The sequence below is a fragment of the Thamnophis sirtalis genome, unplaced genomic scaffold, assembly GCF_051295495.1.
Source record: "Thamnophis sirtalis isolate CommonGarterSnake01/CBP01778 unplaced genomic scaffold, rThaSir2_p1.2 scaffold_2, whole genome shotgun sequence".
NCBI classification, from domain to species: Eukaryota; Metazoa; Chordata; class Lepidosauria; order Squamata; family Natricidae; genus Thamnophis; species Thamnophis sirtalis.
The window spans coordinates 159344331-159370701 of NW_028261382.1; the positions used below are offsets into that span (position 1 = coordinate 159344331).

The window sequence follows — 26371 nt, forward strand, 5'->3', positions numbered from 1 at the left end:
GAAGTGCATCTCTGCATGGCTGATTTAATGGTTTCACAGAATGGCGAGTTCACACAGCTTTCTGTAGTGACCACCGAAGCCAAATGCTGATCAAACCAAAACATAAAAAATGAAAGGTCTATAAAAGGGAATCTAAATACTGAAATTAACAACGATCATTTTATGTCATCCCGAAGTTGTAAATCTGAGTTACTGAAAGAAATGGATTGCTTTGCACCAATATTCCATCATCATTCTGATAGAAATGGAAGAGAAGGTTTTGGTCTCCATCTAAATTAGATCCCCTGTCAGAAGAATTTTATGGCACCTGTAAGATATGCCTTGATCTCTACATTTTTGTCAGTGACTACAGGCATTTTAGAATGATTGTTTATTCACAATTAATTGGTCCAGTCTAGTAATTTAGTTTTTGGTTTTCAATGATGCTGTGAAGTTTGAATACTGGAATCAAGTAGGATTAACACGACCTGCCTTCCTACCTCTTTACTCAGTTTTTGCTATTATTTGATACAGAGCGAACCTAGTTGTTATCCACGTTTCCCAGCTTGTTTCCCAGATGGAGTTCTCAAAATAACGATGAATACTAAGATCATCAATCAACCTTTACTTTCTCCTTTCCCATGTTGATCTGCTTTTCAACCATTTCATTTTCCCCGGAGAAGCTAAACTAAGACTCTCACACTTGAAAATTCACAATGTAAAATGTCAATAAAGTTAAATCATTTTGGAGGAAGGGAAAATTATGAGCCATATACAGTATATTTCTCTTAAGATGTTGTTGATTCTTTAACAGAAGCTTCTGCCACCTTGGGTGAATGAAAGTTGTTTTAAGGGTATTTAGGGCAGAAGCAGGTTTTGTGTGGCTTAAAATGGCATTCAGCTACTGTTCACTGATGTGCTATCTTGGCAGAATGATACATTTACTGTTGTTTCTTGTTCTATTAATGGAAAGAGTTAAATACACTGCTCTTCTGCTCTGTGTGATGTGATGATCCAGTTTTCCCTGTGAACCAAACCATCTATGAAATTTGAATTAAATCAGATTAAACAAGTACCAAGATGTAGTGTGTAATTTGCCCTCTCCACAAAGCTCAAAATTTTGGAACAAAAGTCATCCATCAAACAAAATAGAACTACATTAGGCAAAGAATGGTCATAGGTTGGTAAGAATCCAATTCTTAATGTGCTCAACAGAGCACGGGTTGGAAAAGGCTGCATATGAAGAAGTGTCTGTATTGCTGTGTCACTATGAAGTTCTGAAAGCCAGACAAGAAATTCTGAGAATTCTTACAATGTCATGCCACAATTGTTTATATTATTTATATTATTCATATTGAGCATGATAACATAGTGCATTTGTGACCACTCAAAATGTCTGCTGTGATCCCAATAGTAACAGCACTTAGACTTTTATACCGCTTCACAGTGCTTTACAACCCTCTCTAAGCAGTTTACAGATTCAGCATATTGCCCCCAACAATCTGTGTCCTCATTTTACCCACCTCCAAATGATGGAAGGCTGAATCAACCTTGAACCTATCAGATTTGAACTGCTGAACTGCAGCTAGCAGTCAGCTGAAATAGCCTGCAGTACTGCACTCTAACCACTGCGCCACCTTGGCTCCAACGTGACTGCAAACTAATTTTACTGTACTAGCGGACAAAATCTTGAATAATATGGGACCCAATCATTTTTAATTTTAATTCCATTAAATTAACTTTTCTTGGGGGCCTTCCCTTCCCTTCAGAGCACAGGACTCAGACATGTTGCATGACACTGGTTAAATGAAAATGTCCAGGATTAGACCAAATATTTATCCAGGCATTGTCTACACTAACTTCACAAGACCAAATCAGCTATGGCCCTGCAGCTTCCAGAATTGCGTGCAATCCCTTTTTGATCTAGGGAATGTCCTCCGTTCATGCCAAGAACATAACCAGTAATGACAGTGCCTAGAAGTGGTAATTTATTTTCTCAGGTAGAAAGAAACTATTCTGAATCTTGCTTTGTATCTGATGTGATCTTAGTGATATTGTAATAGAGTGTGTGCTTGCACATACATGCATTGGTACATACCATATTAGCCCTTCTGGCTCCCCCAGTGAGAATGTCTTAATCCATAATCCATACATTTACGCCGTCTCAAAATCCTGGGCAAAGCCTGATACTACCACACTTTTCCAGAGAAGAAATCAGTTTTAGCCTTTGTAAATTCATTTTTTGAGTTACCAGAGTGGCTGGAATGCAAGGTACAATAAATTCCGTGTCAGCATGAGACTACTGATTCCACAGAAGATACAGGTAATTTGTTATGTAGATTAAGTTTAGAGCTAATTGAGAATTGTAGACAATGGGAAAAATCTTGCAGACTTTAATCTTGTCAGCGGGAATATGCATGCATAATAAAGGGGGGAGTGGGTGTGTATCATACCAAGAATATAAAGACACAAGATAAATCCAGAATGTATTTTTGTTTAAAGAATCTAATGTACATCTATCTCTATATTTCCCAAAAGGTTAGTTCCTTCTTATTCTCCAGATCTCTTTTGGTTGGGATGCCAATCCAAGAAGAAAAGTCATCTCAGGGTAGAACATCAAAAACCAACACAAATTGGAGGTTTTCCCATCTTCTTTTAAGGCCCAACTGAAAGGGAAACTTGCTCCTGATTGAGTCATCTATATGAATTTCCTGGTTTTTGCAGGCATTTGCCTGACTATCTAGAATGACTGGATTGAATTTATATTGATTAACTTTGTCATTTGCCCTCATAAATCTTTGGAGATGAGATTTCTCTTCCTTCCCCTCAGATACAGACTTCAACCATGGTTCTCACATAACATTATCTTGTTGACAGATCTGCTGAATCAAAGTTACCATATATTTGACAGCACCCCATTTGAAAGCTCCCTTTGTACAAAAGTAAGTTTTTGTTTCAGTGTTATGCTATGAATGAGAAAACAAAATTACACCATGTTAAAGTAATAGCCAATTGATCTTACATAGAATCATTTATTAATATATAAGTTAAAACAAAAATATTCACAAATAGTTGCATCATCACTGCATGAATTTCTTTTAACTAAATTGCTTGTTTGTATACCTACTGACTCTAGCCAAGTTTTGCAGATATGTACACCAGGAATACTGCACAAACTATGACAAATTTGTATCCATTCTGGGTTGCCTTCTGGGTGAATTATAGAAAATAATTATGAGAACTGCACTTTGCAAATGGCAGAGATTTGTAAGTGGCATTTTACCAGTTAGGGTTAGGAAAGGAGGAAAAGCATTATATTTAGACTCAAGAAGGCCACTATCTCCCGCTTGAGCAGTGGGTTGGACTAGAAGACCTCTGAAGTCCCTTCCAGCTCTATTGTTTTATATTCTGTGAACACATATCCTATGTCCTGAGCATACTTCGGAAGGGCTGGGTCCTGCCAGTTCTATTTAGCACAGTAGGTTTTCATTCTGTCTCATATACAAAAACAGTTCAGATATACCACTACAAATCAATGCATCTAAGAAGAAGAAAATCTATTTTTTAATTTCCTGATTTATTAGGTAAAAACAAAACCATTGGTTATCTTGCTCTATTCTGATTCTAATCCCAGAGATCAATGGGATGAGTTGAGGTAGTTCATTGATATAAAAGGCAGTAAGTTCACTTTTTCATAACCTGTTCCCAGTTGGCATAGACTGGATCCTCTGTTGCAGTAGGACTTTGACTTGAATTTGCTGAGCGCTGGCCAGCCCAGTTTTTGTACTGGTGCTGGGACTATAAAAGAAAGAAGAAGAAGACAGTAATGGGGAAAAAAATAGTGAAAAAAGACTGTCCTTCAAACACAAATGCTCACAACGGAGGCAAACTTTCCATGTTGCACTTTTAAGAGTTAGGATCAAAACATTAATACACTGCAAATGATGTTATTGCAGATGTGGTAGGCATGAACCGGGGACTGGAAGCCGTTAAAGACTGGATGAGAGCGAACAAGCTGATACTCAACCCAGACAAGACCGAGTGGCTGTTGTGTTTCCCTCCCAAAAATTTGACCACCATACCATCACTCAGGCTGGGGGGACAAAATTTAAACCCCTCAGAAAGGGCCCGCAACTTGGGAGTCCTCCTGGATTCACAGCTAACTTTTGACCACCATCTCTCAGCTGTGACCAGGGGGGCATTTGCCCAGGTTCGCCTGGTGCGCCAGTTGCGGCCCTACCTGAATCGGGAGGCCCTCACAACAGTCACTCGAGCCCTTGTGATCTCTAGGCTGGAATACTGTAATGTGCTCTACATGGGGCTGCCCTTGAAGAGCATCCGAAGACTTCAGCTAGTCCAGAATGCGGCCGCGCGAGTGATCGTGGGCGCACCACGGTTCGCCCACATAACACCGATCCTCCGTGAGCTGCACTGGCTACCTGTTGGTCTCCGGGTGCACTTCAAGGTCTTACTCACCACCTATAAAGCGCTCCATGGTAGTGGATCTGGCTATTTGGGAGACCGCCTTCTGCCAATTACCTCCCTGCGTCCCATCAGATCGCATAGAGTTGGCCTCCTCCGTATTCCATCCGCCAGTCAGTGCCGACTGGCGACTACTCGGAGGAGAGCCTTCTCTGTTGCGGCTCCGACACTATGGAACAATCTCCCCGTGGAGATTCGTACCCTCACCACCGTCCAGGCCTTCCGTACAGCCCTCAAGAACTGGCTAACCCGTCAGGCCTGGGGATAATCTTATTTTGCCCCTCCCGAATGCTGAGTGAATGTTGAGTTTTATAGTTTAATTTACTTTGTGCACATTTCTTTTTTTGTATTGTCCTACACTCCCCTTCCTTTTTTGATTGTAAGCCGCCCTGAGTCCCCTCAGGGAAAAGGGCGGCCTATAAATAAACTACAAACAAACAAACAAACAATTAAAGAAAATTAGTTGAGGTATAGACTAATTCACATCTACTGCTAAGCCGTAATTTGTGTAATTGAGGTTTATATAATCCATAATTAGCTGAGTTAACACAACATATTAAACCAAGACCAAATCAATCACGTGATGTAACTTGATGCATTACCCCAGCCAAATAATTATCCAACCTTCCAATCCACACCACATACTCAAATAAAGAGTATTATTTAGAAAAAACTGTAGAACTCCCTGTGTTCAATCTCAGAAGAGTTACAGAGCAGCATCACAGCAAATTAAAAGTTGACTTAACCGTAATTCTTATTGTTGGAGGAAATTTTTAAAAGGCTTAAAATGCTATAGCTTGCACATATTCCCAGTACATACCAGGTCTTGTACCTGCCTATGTTACAAATTAAATAAATGTATTTTGGAATTAAAATGGCTACAAATGTCATGACATTTCAGCAGTCTCATTCCAGAGCTTTCTGCATGAGATTTATGGTGAATTTTAAAAATGTGGTTTGCCTAGACAAGCAATCACACAATTGTGGAGGTATTCCACAATGCTGGTGATCCATAGCCTGTATGCTCATTCAAATATGTTATTAGCAAATATATATATTTATTTATGCCTACAAGCACTTAACAATGGCAATTGGGACTGAGATTTCAGTCACCAAAACAAATCGGTAGAGTCATAAAATGTGATATCCCATGACTGTGCCACCTAGCAATGGCAGTACCAGCAATTCCTGGTTGCTGTTGTTAAGCAAATTAATGCAGGTCACTAAGCAAAGATCTCATGTGATCATGCCTTTGATTTCCTTCTGGCTTCCCCATTCATTTTATTTGTAGGAAGCCAGCATGGAAGGTCACAAATCATGATCCTGGGAGGCACTGACTGTGATGGTAAGAAATGTGGGTCAGTTACCAAGTTCCTATTCCCTGTCTTCCCAAAGATAAGGGCTTACTCAAAAAAGTAAGCCCTCACATGTTTTACATGTATGCCTAATATAAGCCCTACCCCCAAAATAAGCCCTACTTAAGAGGCTGTGCAGCCGCCTGCTCGCCCATTTTGTCTGGTTGCTCCCAGTGCTGCGGCCACGAGGCGGGGTGATGGTGGAGCTGCCCCATGCTCCCTGCACCTGCTTAACTCAGGGCCCCGCTGCCTGACCATCCACACCCTAATACCTGCCTTGCAGCGGCAGCACCAGCATCCATGTGCAGCAGGAGCTCATGTGGCTGCCAGTTCACTTTGTCTGTTTGCTCATGGCCAAAATGGAACAGGAGGCCAAGCAGTGAGCTGGTGCCATGGTCGTGAGGTGAAGAAGGTATTGGTGCATGGATGTCCTGGCTGTGGGGGCCCTGAAGTAAACCAGTGTGGGGGCATGGGAGACAGCTTCATCCCCTCTGCCTTGTGGCAGCAGACTGGCACACTACGTAGCCCCCTGCCATGCCACGAGCAAGCAGAAGAAGTGGACCTCCTGTTCATAGAAAAAGAAATAAGACACACCAAAAATAAGCCCTCATGCTTATTTTGGGGCCCAAAAGAAAATAAGACCTAATCTTATTTTCAGGGAGACACGGGTAGTGATGAATGTGACTACAGGAATGTTGCAATGGCTGCAACTTCAAGGACCAGTTGCTGAACGAGGGTTGTTCAGTGAGGACTAGCTGTCTAAATAAACCATATGTCTCTTCCTGGTTCTTTGAAATGCAACATCTTCTATGAAAATGCTGTCAAACATGCTATTGGAAATATTCTTTCAAATGACTTAATCTCATCAAGCCACCCTTCTACTGCCTGCGTCCTGCATTATCATTGCTGTGCCAGTGCATGGAAATCATCCAACTTAATATTTTTTTTGCTCCAAGAATGGAAGAAAGATTCCGTTGCAACTGATTCTTCTATTATTTTTTTCCCTCCGTAGAAAAGGAACAAAGAAAGCTAAACAAAGAAAGCCAAATCCTCAGCCTTTCAGGCTGGTAGAGTTGTGAAGCTACCAAGCTGGCAAACCATGAAAAGCTGAATATTAGTTACCTAATAGGAATAAAACAGAATCAGCTCAGCTAATGGCTATTATGGAGAAACAAGATAATTCTGAATAGAATATATGATGTTCTTGTATGACTTATAGATTCTCAGTTATAATGCCATTCTAGAAATAAGTAAATAAAGACTTTGTGCTTTGTGAGTATCTTATGTAAATTGCCCCGAAGCAGTTTGAAGAGTGTCAGAGTTTCGCCAAGGCAATTGTTTATTTTACAAAGTCTTATCCTAAGACCACAAGAACAACTGTGCTGGACCAGGCCAAGGCCCACCTTGGTCCATGATGTCATCCAGATACTTCTGATTGTCAGGAGTAGAAATTGAAAACATATCCACTCTTGCCATTGTTTCCTGCAACAAGTATCTCTAGACATGCTTCCCCCAATGAGATACTAATTGAACCCAAAATGCACAGCTACTTTTCTGACACAACAATCTATCCTAAGTTGGATACCCCTGTGAAGTCCCTCTTTATCCACACACCTGATGTAATAGAATGGACTAATGGAATTCTCTGAATCTCAGAAAGAAAAGGGATGTTTACTAAACGTGATATATAAGGACCACATGAACATTTCAACCTTACCCCTTTAGCAAGGTCATCTTTTCAGAAGACCGTGGGAAAAAAACATCAAGAGAACCTTGCCTTAATGTAATCAGTAATGTGTACCGATCTAATCCATATACTTATCTAACCCATTTTTCCTTCAATAACACTGATTAATAAGACACTCCCTTAGTCATGTACTACTGTTGGAATTTTGTCATTGTAACTGGTACGGTTATTAAAAATACTGTTTCTGTATGGTTTGGATCCTTTGACCCCAGTGAGAGTATTGATTTTTTTAAAATCCACCAATAAAACAATTTGCCATTTGCACGTACCTGTCTGCAAGTAGCTTTGTAGTCTCTCATCTTCTTAATTCTTTTTCTCTTTTTGGTGACACAAAAACTAAATGAACAAAAATAATTTGGTGGTTGTTAACTATTAATTCTTTTTATCATGATTAAAACTTAAATTATTTTAAATTGCACAACTAAATCAGGATGTGCAGCTGAATAAAATGTTATGCAAATAAATTTAACTGAAATATGTGGCACAGTAGTTTCCCTCCCATCAAGAATGTCATACTTTCCTACAAAGATTCTTCTTATTTAAAAAAAAAACCTGGAAATTTTATATGGACTTTTTGGTGAAGTAAGAAAACACTTAATTGATGATTTGGGGATTCAAGGATTAAAAACAGATGACGAGAATGAGGAAAATATTGAGAGGACAATTACTTGACAGAGAGGGAAAGTATGGTTTTATTATTTCTTTTCTCTTTATCTTATTTTATATCTCCTTTTGTTTGGTTTGGTTTGTATTTTTTATTATATTGAAACATTCTAATAAAAATATACAAGAACCATTTTAGACTCTTAGTGATATTCAGAATGAGATTCGGAAAGAGATAAGCCTGGAACAAAAACCACATTTTTATGTGTTTGCAAAGGTCCATTAACTACCTTGTAATTGAACATTTTCAACCAATTGCTACAGACTGAGGCATGAAAAAACTCTTTTCCTTGGCAGAAATCAGCAAGATAGGTTCCCCTTAATGCTTCCATGCCAACTGTAACAACTTGCAGCAAAGACCACATAGTTAACCCTCTCTCCTTGTATGAAGATCAGCACAACATTAACTTGATAAAGCTACAAAAAAAGCTTTAGATATCATGACAACATACAAATTTTTGGAACATAGTAAACTGGATGCATTCTACTATAATATCAAATCATATCTTACCTTCTGTATATAAGTATGATCATAATAATCAGGATTAAAAAGGCACCGCTTCCAATAAAAATTATATGCAGCTTAGTAAATAAAGGTTCTAAAAAGGAAATACGGTAAATATAATCAATAAGATGAAATGTTGATTTTCTGAACAATGAATCATCAGAAGACACTTCAAATAACTTATACTATGCATATGGAAGTATTAAATATATGAGAAGAAATGAGAAGGACAAGAAGACCATAGTAGAGTGCATGGAATCCAGAAAAATTACTTCTCTTCTGAGATTGTTGTAATTATCTCATTGTAATTGTAATCAATTTAGAAAGTCAAGTTAATCCACATTAGCTGACTTTATTTTGAGCATAAATGGTATCATGTTTGCCTCCACGTAGTGCTTATAGAAGACATTCCATGAATCAGTTTCTGTATATGAATTATAAGTTGTTGTTAGTTGCGAAGTCATGTCCAACCCATCATGACCCCATGGACAGTGTTCCTCAAGGCCTTCCTGTCCTCTCCCATCCTCTGGAGTCCATTTAAGCTCATGCCTACTTCTTCGGTGACTCCATGCAGCCACCTCATTCTCTGTCGTCCCTTTTTCTTTTGCCCTCAATCTTTCTCAGCATTCTTCTCCAGTGAGTCCTTCCTTCTATTAGGTTGCCAAAGTATTTAGGTTTCATCTTCAGGATCTGGCCTTCTAAAGAGCAGTCAGGGTTGATCTCCCCTAGAACTGACCAACCGGTCAACTGATCACCTTGCAGTCCAAGGGATCCACAGGAGTCTTATCCAGCACCATAGTTCAAAAGCCTCAATTCTTTGGCATTCAGTGTTTCTTATGGTCCAACTTTCACAGCCATACATTGCAACTGGGAAAATCATAGCCTTGACTATATGCACTTTTGTGGGCAAAGAATTCTAAGTACAAAGAGAAATAATTTGTTGGCATCCAATACAATGAAAAGATTAAAACTGCATTGTATTTTGTTGATAAGGAATCATTATAGGCTTCTATAGGCAGCTCCTGGCACATGCTCCTATTAGGTAATTGGATTTGATAAACCTAGACCAAAGTTTTGTCAATCTTGGCAACTTTAAGAAACCTTGGCTGGGGAATTCTGCGATTGAAGTCTACACATCTTAAAGTTGTCAAGTTAAGAAGCACTGTCATAGACCATTAGAGGTCAGCAGAGCTGTGGAAGCTTGTGGCTCTCTAAATGTAACTTCAGGTTGCTCCCTGTAGTGCTGAGAGAGTATGGGCCATTGGAAGGAATTCTGTACAATGATCAGTTCCTTTTCCCCACCTTACAATATGAAGTTATCATGAGTGACAGTTTATCAATCACAGATAGCTTTCAAAACATGTTCTTTACGTTTTATTTCAAGAGGCATTAAGAGGGGTGGGGACTTTGTTTCCAACACTGTATCAAGGACTCTCGCAAATAAGAAACCTTCCAAGATAGTTATCTGAGAATCGGATATTATGGATGTTCCATTTTTGTATTGTTAGCAAATAGTAAAATTTCTGCTTTACTATGTTAAGACAGGCTTTAGATACTATCACATAATAAGAACTCCTAGAGAATCTATGACACTTTTAAAAGGATTAGTTTCTTTAAATAAAAAAAACAGAAAGCCTATGTGAAAGTAGTCTTTATGTTATATTCCATATAAATTCAAATCTCAAAGGCTGAGGAAGATAACAATTGTCTTGAAGAACCTTATCAAACTGATCTTCTAAAAAGACCAGGTAAAGCTGATTATTAACTTTCTATGCTACTGTCTGAGGCATAAAACTGAAAGACTGTGTTTCTAGCCTATTTCTCAAAGCTATGCTTGGGAATAAAGCATGTCACTGATGTGTGACTTCAAAAGCTGAAAGAGCCAACACACTCTGTTGGAATACTTCTCAGCCTATGAAAATGTGATTTAATGGAGTTATAACTATCATCAGATGGGAATTGCTGCTTATAAAATCCTATAATAGGTTATATTTCCCGATCTGTTTTTGAGACTATATTTGCTGCAATGAATGAGTCTCAAAAATAATAAAGTACCGATTACCTGTGTTTTGCAAATCTAATAGCAATAGCAAAAGCACTTATACACTTCACAGTGCTTTACAGCCATCTCTAAGTGGTTTACAGAGTCAGCATATTTTCCCCCAACAATCTGGGTCCTCATTTTACACACACACCCCTCGGAAGGTTGGAAGTCTCAGTCAACCTTAACCAGGTGAGATTCGAACTGCCAAAGTGCAGACAGCCGGCAGTCAGCAGAAGTAGCCTGCAGGACTGCATTCTAATCTCTGTGCCACCACGGTTCTTGTTAAGTCTACCACAACTAAACAATGTCCTTCACTTAATCTAGGCCAATATTGGTGAACCTTTTCAGCACCAAGTGCCAAAACGGGAGGGTGCCTGTGCGCCTGCACACATGCCGGAAATCAGAACAGCAGCCACCTGGTGCGCATGGACATGCTGGGAAGATGATCTTCTGGTGCTCCCGCATGCATGAAGACCAGCTGGCTGATGCACCAGAACCCGGAAGAGCAATTGGTGACAGCTCACATGCCCGGAGTGATGGCTCTGTGTACCACTTCTGGCACGCGTGCCATATGTTTGCCATCACAGATCTAGGCAGAAGAATCTACAACAATGTCTCTTAACCTTGGTAGCTTTGAGATGCATGGATCTAAAACCAAGGTTGAGATGTCCTGATCCACAGAATCATTTCAGAAGAATGAAGATAGGATGAAGATAGAATGTGCATTTTATTAGTGGTTCTGGCCCTAAGTGTCCCCTTCAAAAATGCAACAAATCTTAGACAAATTTAAGTGCTATTGGGGACTTCAGATTCCAGCCCCCTCTTGTCTTATTCCACGACCTCCCTGCCTAAAACTGTACAGTCCAGGGTTTTCAAATGACCCTGGGAGACTTTGAGATTGGTCCAGGTGCTAATTAATTAAAAAGCACTTTGTTAAGCTGGATGACATCTTTTCTGTCACACCTCCAGTTTTCAAAGCACTTCTTCAGAATTGGCATGGAGGAAGAAGATTGGCTGACTGATCACCTGGCCTGAATTCACAAGGTTAGGGCTGGATAGTACCTAACCCTATGTATGGTATCTTCTTCAGAGTCCTTCATACCCTTAACCCTTCAATCATTACAGAGAGTTCGCTTAAGTTCAGCAGTCAATTGAAATTTATCAAAGTATCTTCACCAGTGTTCTGAAGCATCCATGATTTGGAATGAAGACATGGTATACAAAAAAATGGTTTCAACCTTCCCCACAACCAAACTCTGCAAACAAAATGGTCAGTTTTGACCCAAAGCCAATAAGAAAGTTGCAAACACAATACAACTTGGACTGCATATCAGGAGCATTCAGAAATCTGCCAGCTCTCTGTTATTTGGCTAATAAGAGCTGATGAGGTAATCTAGTTTCAGAATGATCATGGTTTTGTCCTTATTTATTTTATTTAATTCAGAATCTCTTTTAAAAATAAGAACAACTAATGCCTGGGTGTTCTTTATTTCTTTGTAGTGACTGAGATGCAAACAAAAACGGTCTGTTTCTTTTTCTTTTCTTTTTTTCTCAGGATTTCAAGTCAGGCATAAACTTCCACCAGTTTTAATGTATCAGCCTATTTCCTAGAAGCAAGATGTGGACAGCAGAGACAAATCGCATGTTCTGACAACCCTCCCATCTCCAAGGAGAGGAAATACTTATTAAGCCTGCTTTGAAGTTTAGCCCTAGAAACATGTAGGTGGGTGATTTCAACCTTCACTGCCCCTCGACTGCAGTTCTCTAAAAGAAACACTGACAGCTTGTCAGTTCCAACACGCTCAATCCAAACAAGCAGGTAGACGGTAGAGCCGCTTGTTAGGTGCTTCGCTACTAAAAGGTTTGCAATGTTTGCTAAGCACACAAAGTGTAAGAACAGGTCTGTGACAGCACTGAGCCTTGTGGAAGACGAAGCAAAGGTGTGGAGTGCTTAAGCATCATCAGGTCCACCTCTGTATGATTTCCTCTCCTGCGTTTTTCTTGTAAAAAAGAGATGCATCCAGTAACACCACCTTCAAGTAGCCAAGATTCCTGTTGGAAATCTGGCCCTTTGCTATGTCATTTGCTCAGGAACAACAACACTGGCGTTCCTGAACCAGCTACGGCTGCTTTAATTTTTTTTTTAAATGCTATTAATTGACTTTGCAGGTTTGAGGATTAGCAGTCATATTGTCTGGAATCAGGATCGGCAGCACAGGTAGCAAACAAAAGTCCCAAAATCCAAGCAGAGAGCAAAAAAACCTCCAAAAGGTCACTGCTGGCAAACAATGAAACTGATTCTATTAAAGTGATAAATGAGGCATGTAAAAAATGAAAAAAGCCACATCGAAGAATGGCTGTGGCTGACGACAGGGAAAAAGCATCAGAGTTGCAAAGGAGCAGCCTGTGAAAAGAGGCCTCTGCCTCAATTTTCTGTACCAGCCATTTCATTCTGATTGGAATGCATTCTGATTTTTAAAACAAACAAACAAACAAACAAACAAACATTTTGTGGCTCAATAAACAAAAATACTTACGAGGGACTTATGGCTTTATTGTCAATGTCTGTCTGCTATTGCTACTAATATTTAAATTGCTACGTTCATATTCATTTAGTTTTCTGCACAAGGTTTTCGGTATCTTTTCTCGATCCTAAAGATAGAACCTTATTTTTTTCACCATTGAATTTAGTTTTGTTAATGTTCAAGTTTGTTAAGATACAGAAGGACTATCTTCTGTACACCATCTAAGAAAATGAAATTCAGTGGTGAAAAAAATTAGGTTCTACATTTAGGCAAGAAAAACAAAATGTACAAGTACAGTATATGGTACCTTGCTCAATAGTAGTAACTGTAAGAAGGATCCTAGTGGACAACCATTTAAATATGAGTCAGAAGTGTGGAGCAACTGCCAAAAAAGCCAATGCAGTTCTAGACTACATAAACAGAGGGATAGACTCAAGATCATGTGAAGTGTTAATACCACTTTATAATGCCTTGGTAAGGCCACACTTGGAATACTGTATCAGTTTTGGTCGCCACGATGAAAAAAGATGTGGAGACTCTAGAAAGAGTGCAGAGAAGAGCAACAAAGATGATTAGGGGACTAGAGACTAAAACATATGAAAAACGGTTGCAGGAACTGGGTATGTCTAGTTTAATGAAAAGGAGGACTAGGGGAGACATGATAGCAGTGTTCCAATATCTCAAGGCTTGCCACAAAGAAGAGGGAGTCAAACTATTCTCCAAAGTACCTGAGGGTAGGACATGAAGCAATGGGTGGAAACTAATCAAGGAGAAAAACAACTTAGAACTGAGGAGAAATTTCCTGAAGTCAGAACAATTAATCAGTGGAACAACTTGCCTCTAGAAGTTGTGAATGCTCCAACACTGGACGTTTTTAAGAAGATGTTGGATAACCATTTGTCTGAAGTGGTGTAGGGTTTCCTGCCTAGGCAGAGGGTTGGACCAGAAGACCTCCAAGGTCTCTTCCAACTCTGTTATTCTATTCTATCCTGGGAAATGCATTATTTCTCTTGATTACTTTCTTATCAACTTTGACTAGCTAGCAACTTTCCTCTTTTGCCAAAACTGCTGGGAAACATGTAGAAGCAGAAATGAGGGTAAATACAAACAAGAAAAGTGAAAGAAAGCTAGAAGGACAGAAGAAGATATAGAAGAGTGGAGAAAGGACCAGTCTGTTATCACTTAAGCTCTGTGAATAAGATACCTGGACCTCAGGTTTGAAGTTGCCCATTCAGCTTCAATGGGAACAGTTCTAAAGGGAAATCAATAGAGGGGCAGCAAAAATAGGGAGATATTCTTGCAAAGAGATCTTGTAAGAAAAGAGCTTAAACTTGTAAGCCGGAAGAAGGGAAGATATATTTTCCTGATTGTTGGATGCATTCTTGGGTCTGAGCCAGAATTCAGACTGAGCTTTGCAATGTGTTCAGTTTGTGGCATCTGCTGGTAATCGGAAAGAATCATAGCAATGAAAAACCTCTACCTGATGTTTTGGAAAATGTGTCCAAGTGGCATCAAAACAATACCCTCTGAATAGACTGTGATAGAAGGTATTGTCGTAATTTTTTTTAATATATATTAAGCAAATTGTTACCTGACCCAGGAGAGCCATGAGAAGTTTATTTCTATGAACAAATTAAACATGGATGTAACCATTTTGGCCTTTTCTTAATATGATGTCTAAGATTCAAAAGACAGTGCTCTACAAATGCAAAAGGGATTTTGTTCTCTTTTTTTAATGGGAATTTCCATCAGTTTGACTTGTGGTCTTCTGTGTTATTCTAGGACACAGATCTGGTTCTTTAGTCTTCATTGCTTAACCTGGTGGGTTTTTTTTCCAGTAGGATGCAGTAATTTAGTTTTTATTTAGTTTGACACTTTAGTTTAGTCTTTTCAATTTTCTTGCTCTTAATTATTGCCAGGTTTCGTTATCCGTTTTGCCTGCTGCATTTTTAATGCATTGGCCATGTAAGACTTTGCTTTGCTAAGTCTCCTTTCTATTCTTCATTTGCTCTTTCTTGTAGGCCAGCTTGGTCTTTAGTTTGGTCTCACAGCCAGTGGTTCTTTAGCTGGAGTTGGTTGGCCATCATACACATTGAGTTGTTCCCAAGAACCTAGGATTCCTCTTTATAATAATTTTATATATATTACATTACATATATAATGTGTGTGTGTGTGTGTGCGCGCGCACTCCTTACATTGCTCTTAAATAAATATATGTTAAATTGTACTGTGACTGGTAAACATCTGAAAAACGAAAGGGCATGAAAAAGGTTGAACCCATTATCTTCGACTGAATGGTTAAAAAGTAGGCAGGAAAGGAAATGTTGCAAAGGTGAAATGTTGTTAAGAAATAAATATTGCAAAGGTGAGAAGTGTCAAACTAAAGGGCTGCACAAGACCAAGCCGCAAGAACAAACACCTACAATGCCAGAACTGAAAAGACAGCTATAGACAGCAAATGCCACCTCTGCAAAGAAGCTGAAGAAAAAGTGGACCACCTAGTTAGTTGCTGCAAGAAGATCACACAGACTGACTACAAACAACGGCATGACCAAGTAGCAACAATGGTGCATTGGAAGATCTGCAAGAAATACCACTTGCCCAAAAGCAAGAACTGGTAGGACCACAAAAGAGACAAAGTAATAAGAACATGAAGCAGCTAAAGGGCTCTGGGACTTTAGAATTCAAACAATTGCATGCCACACAACACTCCAGACTTAACTGTTGATAAGGAATATTAAAAAATCTGGTTAATAGACATTTCTATGTTTGGAGACAGCAGCATAGAAGAGAGAGAACAGGAGAAAAAATCACAAAATATATAAAGACCTGCAGATAGAATGACTGTAGCAAATGAAACCAAAGATAGGACCAATAGTAATAGGTTCCTCGGGTGCAATTCCAAAACATCTACTTGAACACCATCAGAAATTGACAAAATCAGAATCAGTCAATTGCAAAATGCAGCTTTACTAGGAACAGTTTACATCCTGCAACAATACTTTTAAAATTATTAAATGACAACATCTCCTGTCTCAGGACATTGGGAAAGACTCGACAGATGGACAAAAATGCCAAATCCAGACCAAACATCTGGCTGGCTATGTGACTCAGCACCATCATTATCATCGTTATATGCTTCCCTTTAACTTACCAAAGTTATTAGAGGACAGTTTTATCCAGCCAGTTCCATTTTCTCCATTCACCTTGTCGTAAGAAAAGCGATACATTCCATAGTCAGAAGCTGTGACATCCAAAAGTACAATTGAACTTTCGGAGATACAGTCTACACGGTTTTGATAATCCGAACCATAGATTGGCATTTCAGAATCTGCACACTGGATTATAAGATCTATACAGTCGGGTTGCACTCTTTCCCATGTCATTTGATTCACTGCTACATCAGAATTAAACGGATATTTAAAAGTGACATTTTCTCCTGGTTTAGTAATCAAATGATGAATTGACAAGTTTGAAAATTCAAATGCTCCTGTTTTGAAAAAAAATGATAAAAGTAAGTGGGAGAGATAGGGATAATGTCATGCATAATGTATTTCTGTTCAAAAATGTTACATGCCTTGTCTGCTTTAGAAGCCCTGGAAACAGCTGACAAGTGAATTAAAAACAGTAATATAAAGCAGTAAAATAAACACAAGTAACATTTAAAACCACCATTTACAATATTCTACATGATTATAACATCAATTGATCAGAAAGGTGAGAATCAATTAGATTTTTGAGAAATGCCACTTGATCCTTACTATATTTCAGATAGTGAGTAAAATATTGTTTCCTAATTTGGGCTTTAGAAACTAAATGATGGATTGTCATTGTGATTTGACTCTTACAATTTATTATACCTCTGTTGTCTTTATTTTTTATTTAATATGACATGCTGCTAATGATTATTTTTAATTATAATTACACCAGGTTCCTAATAATTGAAAGGCATAATTTATAAAAGAGAATATTTGTAGCTCAGGGTTGAAATGAGGGGTCCTTTGTACTCTCTGACTTTCGTTGTTTCCTTGCAGACATTTCATTGCCCAAACTAGGTAACATCATCAGTGCTAGTAAGGAGTGAGGTTTGCTCTCAGTTTACATTCTAGTGCAGTGATTCCCAAAGTGGGCGGTACCACCCCCGGGGTGGTGGTGGGATGACCTAGGGGGGCGCTAAGAGGCAAGCGGGGCAGCAGGGGAGTGCTAAGAGGCAAGGGGGCAGCAGGGGGTGCTAAGAGGCAAGGGAGGTGGCAGAGGAGTGCTGGAGGTGGCCCCCTCGCAGGGCGCAATTCTGCCTGGGGCTCTGTTGGCTGCCAGTCAACTGAGCACTTCCAGCAGGGGTGAAATTCAATCTAACGTCCCACAGAGTGGAAGGATTTTTCGCTCGCTCACTCACTCAGTTGCTCATTCAAGAGGCATACAAGCATGTCAGGCTGGGTGGGGGGCAAAGAGGGGCCAGAGAAAGAAGAGAAGAGCCTTTTGCCTGCATTTCTCCTCTGATACGACTCTGCATGTGCTGTGCATGGAGCAGAGATGCAGGACTGAACAGGGCTGTCCTTGGGCCTGCATTTCAGGGATTGGGAATTGGCCCTGCAGCAAATCCGATGTCACTGCACAAGAGCGCTCGCCTGCCTGCCTGCCTGCCTGCCTCTCGCACTTTTATAAATGGCTTTACTTCTGACTCCCTTTCCGGGGCTGCGCTGTGAGCCGCCTCTGCAAGGATTGCGCTGTGGCGTGCCTGTGCAACGGAGCCACTCCCCAATTCCTCTTGCACCCGCTCCACATGAACGCGCCACTCTTGCCTATTTCTACCCCTCCCACCTTAGAAATGCAACATAGGTAAACATGCGGTGGGGGGAAGTCTAGCCCCCCTCTGCCTCCTCGCTCCATTCGTAGAGGTGGCCTTAAAAAGCGAGGAACGGGAGGAAGGGCACTTGGGGTGGTTTCTCAAACTTTGAGTTGCAAAGTAATCTCATTGAAGGCTGAAATATAGGGGAGATTGTGGAAAAGGGATAAGCATTTCCAACATATACTGTTTTTTAAAAAGTAAATAAAAAAGTGGTCTAATTACTGTCTAAAGTTGGATATTGTCACATACAGGAAAAAGCAAAGCAAAACAAAATTATGATAGAACAACGTCCCATATTAGAAGAAAATGCTGTCTAAATGTTCCCAGTATGTCAAACAAGATGTTTTATAACCAAATGGAGTAAAAACACTGCAGTTTTTTTAAATAAAGTGCCCTTCCCATCTTGATATTTATACACAGTGAGACTTTTGTCACAGATAAACCTGAATAATGGCATCACTCTTATGTAGTATGAGTATACATGAGCTGCAAGGCTTGTATTTTGCCACAGTATCATCTACAGCTCCATAAGTATTACCATTATGATTGTAAGCCGCCCTGAGTCCCCTCAGGGAGAAGGGCGGCCTATAAGTCTTAATAAAATGACTCAAAAGTACTACTAGGGTTTTGACCATCTGCTGGGTACCAATATATTGAGGAATACGGAAAGACTGATCACGTGGAGCAGTATAATGAGTATTTCTGAAATGGCAGATACCACAGAACAAAGCCTTCTTCCTTCTCTACCCCCACCCCATCCTGTTATTTTGAAAAAAACAAAAGGCAGCAGTGTATGTGTGAATGATCAGGCATGTACTGTATTACACAGAATTTACTGGACAGTGAAGTAATTACTAAATTTTACTGAGTTTACTAAGTTACTAGTTACTAAGGTTCTTGATAAATGACTATCAGACTTTGAAAACCTGGTATCACTGGATCATGTTCAATAATTTTGTTGAATTAACATTAACTAAAAATGTTTTTAAATTGGATTTTGAATAAATGTGCAATTAATTGTTACAGTTTTGAATTTTACTATTACTATCTTCCTTCCATCGTGCAAACTGCCCAGTCACATAACCCCCAGCCACGCCCACCAAGCCACGCCCACAGAACCGGTAGTAAAAAAAATTGAATTCCACCACTGGGTGGGGGGCACTGAGGATCAGTTTGTAGCACCAAGGAGGCGGTGGACTGAAAAAGTTTGGGAACCACTGTTCTAGTGGCTTGCCTTGTCATTTTTGGTGGGGGTGTCTTAGAAGTTCTTTGGTTGGGCTGTTTACTTTTGGCTGTTGGGCATAATCTATACCAGTGTTTTTCAACCTTGGCAACTTGAAGATGTCTGGACTTCAACTCCCAGAATTCCCCAGCCAGCGAATGCTGGCTGGGGAATTCTGGGAGTTGAAGTCCAGACATCTTCAAGTTGCCAAGGTTGAAAAACACTGATCTATACAATAAATAAAAGCAGCGGAAAAATTAATCATTTTGTTTTATTTTCTAAAATGAGAAGTGTTATTACAGGAGAAGAAGTTAAATGTGTTTGATCACTCAGGGGTGTCGACAGAGGAATAAAAAAAAGTCAAGTTGACAGCTGCAACTGCATCATTAAAGCTCTGCCCTTCTGACTGTTTTGTCCTTTACTTTGGTGGGACAGAAACATTTCTTAAAACGTATTTACCTAGTGTGACTGTAAATCATGTCAGACATTTTCCACTTTTAGCAAAACAGAAGTGAAGAAAATGTCTAAAAGAATGATTTGGGCCAAAGAAAATTGGGTGCTTCTAAGAAAGAAGTTTGGTGGATCTAATGGAGCTTTCAGCTTTTTTTCCCTAGACTTTCTTGCAATTTTTTATATTTACAAGAATTGAATTGAATTGAATTGAATTTATTGCATTTATATGCCGCCCTTTTCCCCGAAGGGGACTCAGGGCGGCTCACAATCCAAGTCAGGGAAGGGGGTACAGATAAGGGATAAAAAGACAAACAGAACAATACACAATTTAAAAGCACACAACAACCATACCATTCGAAGGGGGGGGGGCAAAAGCTCTTTAGCCCCAGGCCTGTCAGAACAGCCAGGTTTTAAGGGCTTTGCGGAAGGCCTGGAGGGTGGTGAGGGTTCGAATCTCCATGGGGAGCTCGTTCCAGAGGGTCGGAGCAGTTACAGAGAAGGCTCTCCTCCGGGTAGTCGCCGGTCGGCATTGGCCGGCGGATGGAATTCGGAGGAGGCCTAATCTGTGGGATCTAATCGGTCTATTGGAGGTAATTGAGACACAATTACCTTAAAGAAACACAATTCTAAGCACGTATTTTTACTTTATTCATCTACTCTTGTTTTTCATCAGCAGATAGTTACAATAGAAAAAAAGAATCATGTCAACCCCCTTCATTGATGTGAAAGCATGCATATCGTTTTATGGCTACCTTTCACTGAATTGCCTACTTTCAAATTTATGGCTTCTTAAGCTACCGATTTGCCTTTGGTTTTCTTCCTGCCCTACAACCATCTCATGTTTTTATAATTTAAACTGCCTTTTGGTTGATTGTAACAGACTTGAGTTGACACATGATACATAAGCCATAGTTGTTTAAAATTATTTTCCATCACATAACACATGTCCATGCATGAAAAAATATGGCCATATTGCTCTTTAATTTTCAGTAGCCCTTTTAAAAACTATTTTCATATTGCCTAATTATGCTTGGTGGCTTATTAGTGACCTCCAGAAATAGTTTCATCAATTTCCATAATCCTTAGTTGGATTAGCCATAGATTGTGTTCAGTAGCACAATCTGTGACTCAGTAGCCAGATTGGGAAATTCAGAGTTTATAGTTTTTTGTCATTAAACTTCATGGATTTATGATTCTTGATAAGATCTTAAGGAAACTTTGTTCTGTGGTGAGAACAGAACTAAGGAAGAAAAACTTGTTCCTAATGATGATCAAGAAGATTGACATCTTCTGAAAAGTGTACTTTCTGAGTTGCAACAAAGAACTCTTAAAAGTGGAGGAAAGGAAACCTCACATTTCTGATGTTGTGCTATTCCAGATAATCTTGAAGTATACTCATGTTACAATGAATGACAACAATAGACAGGGGCTAAAAAATGTGTCAAAACTGTAGTCACAGTCACTGATTTACAATTATCTGATGAACATCAGTGTCTCCAAAAAAAAAGCTCCTTTTATCACATACACATCTTTGGTTGTTCCGGAGTGTTATAAGAAGGACCAAATATGTACTCAAAATATTTATCTAAAATGTTGTATATTCATTAGAAACAAATTACTGGTCACAGATTTTTTAAAATGAAATAATTTGAATTAAATCTCTTATTTCTTGTCTCAGCCAAACTTACAAATATTTAGGTTCAGCCTTGATATCAGCTATAGAAGGCAAATGTCTAGTTCCTCATCAATTTCAGAAATTGTACTTCTAATTATATTTTATCCTTCTTGCTGGAATAGAGGACTTTCTAAGCCTGAACCTTCCTATTCTATTCTTCATTAGCATTTGTTCAGAATTTAAACTGGGGACTTTAAAATAGCCATCCCTAGTCTGAGTATTCTCTGTAAAATGGCTACCAACCTTCTTTCCATTGAGGAGTGTATACTGCATGAGTCAAAAAGAGGGCTGTGAAAATATCTACAGACCCCTCACATCCTGGACATAAATTGTTTCAACTTCTACTCTCAAAACGACACTATAGGGCACTGCACACCAGAACAATTAGACACAAGGACAGCTTTTTCCCAAATGCCATCACTCTGCTAAACAACTAATTCCCACAGCACTGTCAAATTATTTACTAAGACTGTATTACTATTCTTCTTCTCATCCTTCCTAGTATCTATCTCTTCCCTCTTATGACTATAACCATGTTGCTTATATCTTTATAATTTATATTGTTTTGTTTCCTAGAACAATTTGATTGCTTATTAGTAACCTATGACTATCATTAAGTGTTGTATTTTATTTTTCTTTATGTACACTGAGCATATGCACCAAAGACAAATTCCTTGTGTGTCCAACCACACTTGGCCAATAAAGAATTCTATTCTGTTCTGTTCTGTTCTATTCTATTCTATTCTATTCTATTCTATACGGCTATTTGGGGAATTTTGAGAATTAAAATTCACATCTCAGGAGAGTATTCTGAATGGGCAAGGAACCAGAACACTGTTTCTGAATCTTGGCAGTTTGAAGATGTGTGGACTTCCAACTCCCAGAATTCCCCAACTGGCAATGCAGGCCAGGGAATTCTGGGAGTTGAGGTTCACACTTCTTAAAGTTGTTGAAGTTGAGAAACATTGAATGAGATATTAGCATAATCAAAGTCCCAACCGAGCAGCAATTAAAATTTCAGCTGGGAGAAGGTTCATGAATAAAAGGGTGCCAGGGATACAGTCTTCTACTTCCATGTGCATACAGTGGCAGCTTCCAAAATTAAAGGCTTCTAACAATGGATGGAATAAACAGTAGTGAGTACAATAATCTACAGCATCTATAAAGAAAAGCAATGATTCCTTTGGTACCTTTTCTTTTTAGATAAAGATGTACCTGCGAAAAGTACATCTCAAGAGCTTTTGACTCATTCTCTAAACCCACCAGCAATAGATTTAAGTGCAAAATTGTTCATTGCTAAAGAGGAAAATTAATATAGTTTTAATATGACATTTTTGGTTGAAGGCGATAGAAAATATTGCAAGTGCTGTGAAAGCATAATGCAGAATTTTTAATTTTTTTAAATAAATAAACAGAAGAATGGAAGAAAGAACATTTCTTTTCTTGTTTTTGTTACCACTGTGTTTCAACATCTCCTGCTATGTATAAATGCAGAAGATTTTTTCTTCTCAGAAAAATCCTTTCAAGATCACATAATGGGTTAAAATATATGAAACATGGACATATATAGAACTTTTAAGATGATCAATAAAGTGAGATGTTTACTGCTTGTTATTCTATATAATGGATTAAGGGAATTGTAAAGAACATTGAGCAGCAAGGATTGCCATTTATAGACAATTAAGGGTAATCTAATCCAAAATATGGAAAATGGAGAAGGAACATGAAATAAACCTACAATGGGAAACTATTGAGATTTAAAGACAAATTGGGGGCATGTAAGGATGTATAATTATATAAAGATAATGATGGGAATAGCTGGGAATTGTAACCAGGTCTACATCTTGACCAAAAATAGGCTGGGGGGGTGGGGTGTTAAAAGCACAATGACTCTATATGTATACTTTCTTGTTCTATTTTTTTTAAAGGAGGAGAATACATGTTAAAATTAAATATGTATATTGAAAAGGAATTATAAATACCATCAACATAAAATGGAGCTCTCTCAGAAGCTAAAATACACCAAGTAAATGAGATGAAGAGTGTGAAGTAGAGTAGGGTAAGGGAAGAAGAGAGGGATAGGAGTGGGGGCAAGGGGGGGAAGAGGAGGAGAGAAATGAGGAGTGGAAAAGGGAGAGAGGAGAAGGAGAGAGGAAGGGGAAGTAGAGAAGGATGACAGAGGGAAGAAAGGAGATAGGGAGGGGGAGGGGAGAGAGAGAAGAAAGTGATGGACAAGGTACAAATATGGTGTATGGAGAGCAGAAGAACTAATAATTGTTTTGGGAGTTGATGGTAAGATGAATTGATGTAAACATTTAATAATACAATATGATGTTGGCTATGTAATAATATACATGTGATTATATGTTATGAAAATGAATAAACAAAAAAACTATAATAAAAAAAATCACGTAACAGGGAGGTGAAGTCTCTTGAATTTTCCATTTGAACCTTCTTCTCACAAATTTCTTCTCCCTCCCTTTTTTAATGATGTTGCAAAGGAATGTTTTTCCTAGCAAAAAAGAAGTCAGAATTCCATGCAGTGAAGAAATAAGGACTCATTTTAGAGTACAAAACTGATGGGCAGGTGAACCAGGAATAGCTTCCTCCATTTCTTTCAATGTTCTCTTTCCCGTAAAATAATCTCTTCCTGTTTCATACAAGTGTTGCGAGGCTCCAAAGTGGGGGGATGTGGTGTGTGCAAAAGAAAGAGACTGCTTTATGTTTTATTCTATGCCACCATTGTAGAATAAAGCACAGTAGCCTGAATTCACGCACTGAATGAAGTCATAAAGTCATGAAGTCTTCCTCTGTCTGGGAGAAGGGTACTTTTAAAATATGATGAATAAACCTAGTTTGCAAACCATGGCATTCCCAAGACCCACAAAACCAAACCAAATAAACTATGCTTATTATTTGCACTAGGTGTGAACCCAGGCAGAGATGGTGACCATATCTGTAAAGGAACAGTGTATCTGACAGGTGATGTTTTGTTATGCTTTTCCAAAATTTACACTTGTTGTTTGATAGAACTAATGAGTTAAAAGTAACATTGAATATTACTTAGTCTAATCCCTGGTCAGTTAACTAATTAAGAATGTGAAGACAAAGGTAAGATCTTCTTTTTCCTTGGCAGCATCCCAGCTTTAAAAATCTACCTCTGTTCTTTCTCCTTTAGAAGATATCGACTATCAGTGGCTTTGGGTGAGGAAGGAGCTGCCTGAAACTCACTGTAACATCAATGGGAAGGTAGGAAAAACTCATCTGAGAGCATCTTCAACAGAGGTGGGTTGCTACTGGTTCGGCCTGGTTCAACCAAACCGGTAGGAGTATTTTGGCCTGGGTCGCAGAACCGGCAGCAACCCAGGCTGGCCATGCCCCTGAACTGGTTCATCGGTCACTGCTGCTGTTGCCAGCATGTTGTTTAGTGGTACGTGCATGTGCGCAGTTCACTGTAAATTGTTCTGCGCATGCAAAGTGCACACAAAGTGAACCGGTAGTAAAACCGGGAGCAACCGACCTCTGATCTTCACTGAAATTTGATTTCCTTTCAACTCTGAAAGCAAATATCCAGAATTTGAATTTACCAGTAGCTTATAAAATGAAAATAAACAGATTTACCTTACCAGATTGAACAACGTGTATTGTCTTTTCCAAGATCCCGTGTGGAAAAGTATGAAAGGAACATAGGTAAAAACCAACATCTTTCTCAGTGGCGTTGCTGAAAATCAAAGTCTTATTGTCTGAGGTAAAATTAGTGACCAGGACTCTGGCCTTATAGTTGCTTTCTATATGTAGATCATAAGGCAGCCTGAAAGCGGCAATGAGCTGTTTTGTTTGATTCTCTTCCTTCTCCCATACCATCTGAGAAATAGATGCATTCATTGGGCAGACACATTTAAGAGCCATGGTACTGGAGAGTCTCACAATCGAATCCACATGTTTTCCCTCTGCCATTAAAGATACATTGCCTAAAACAAAACATTTTTATTTTGTTAAAAAGTGAGTCACAAAAAATATCCATTTGACACGTGGCCACTGATCAAACAAAGTCTTTTCCTCAACCCAAACTCTTTATAGTTGCACAGCAAGCTCTGGAAACCCATCTCCAAAGTTATTACTAATAATATTACAAGGAGGTTATAATATTGACTACAATTTCTCCATTATCCAATTCATTTTGAATATAGTCAGATTCACGAATGAGTTAAACATCCATAGGATTGCGACACTAGAAACAAATAGCAGCGGTCTTACTTTTATTGGAATAAATTACTTCAAAACTTCATAGATTTTTAAGGCAAAACAGCAACAAGAAAGAAATGTTTTAGTTAAGAAATGAATCTTACTTTGATAGGACTGTAGAAAAGCCATCACCAAGAAGAACACAAGGCAATTCATCTTCAGCACAGCAAAAAAGGACTGAGAGAGCTTCATCTATGCTTTCTGTGTTTCCTAGTCACATGGTAGGGAGGATGGTATTTTTATCTGAACTAGCAAGACAAAAGGGCTACATCACTTTCAGGAGCTCTTGTAGTGCAGGGGTGGCTGTAAAGCGACACAGGAAGCTCATTTACACAAGTTGTCATGTATTCCATGACAATTTAGGACACTACAGGCTAGCCTCCCCCCTTAGATCAATTCCAATATTACTTTTGTACTCTAAGTTTGTGCTAAGAAAATTGATTGGTTGATGATTGATTGATGATTGATTGATTGATTGACCTTCCTGAATTGGCTCCTTCTTTTCTCACAGTTGAATTTCTCTGTCTTAGTGTTTTGAATGGAAGCATTGGCAGCACTTTGTTGCCATCTGTAAAATTATGCTTACTGATTCTTATGTCCTTCCTTCCTTCCTTCCTTCCTTCCTTC

The 26371-nt window shown here is 39.0% G+C and overlaps 1 protein-coding gene across 1 annotated transcript; it reads right to left on the reverse strand.

Annotated features, from left to right (window-relative positions):
- Positions 1–2991: 2991 nt before the first annotated feature.
- CD226 (CD226 molecule) lies at positions 2992–25928 on the reverse strand. Its single transcript, XM_014064239.2, has 6 exons — positions 25849–25928; positions 25126–25470; positions 16455–16790; positions 8738–8825; positions 7833–7899; positions 2992–3777 (listed from the first exon to the last, which is right to left on the reverse strand). The coding sequence occupies exons 1-6, from the start codon at positions 25898–25900 to the stop codon at positions 3664–3666; spliced, it is 1002 nt and encodes a 333-aa protein (XP_013919714.2). The 5' UTR covers positions 25901–25928; the 3' UTR covers positions 2992–3663.
- Positions 25929–26371: the final 443 nt, after the last annotated feature.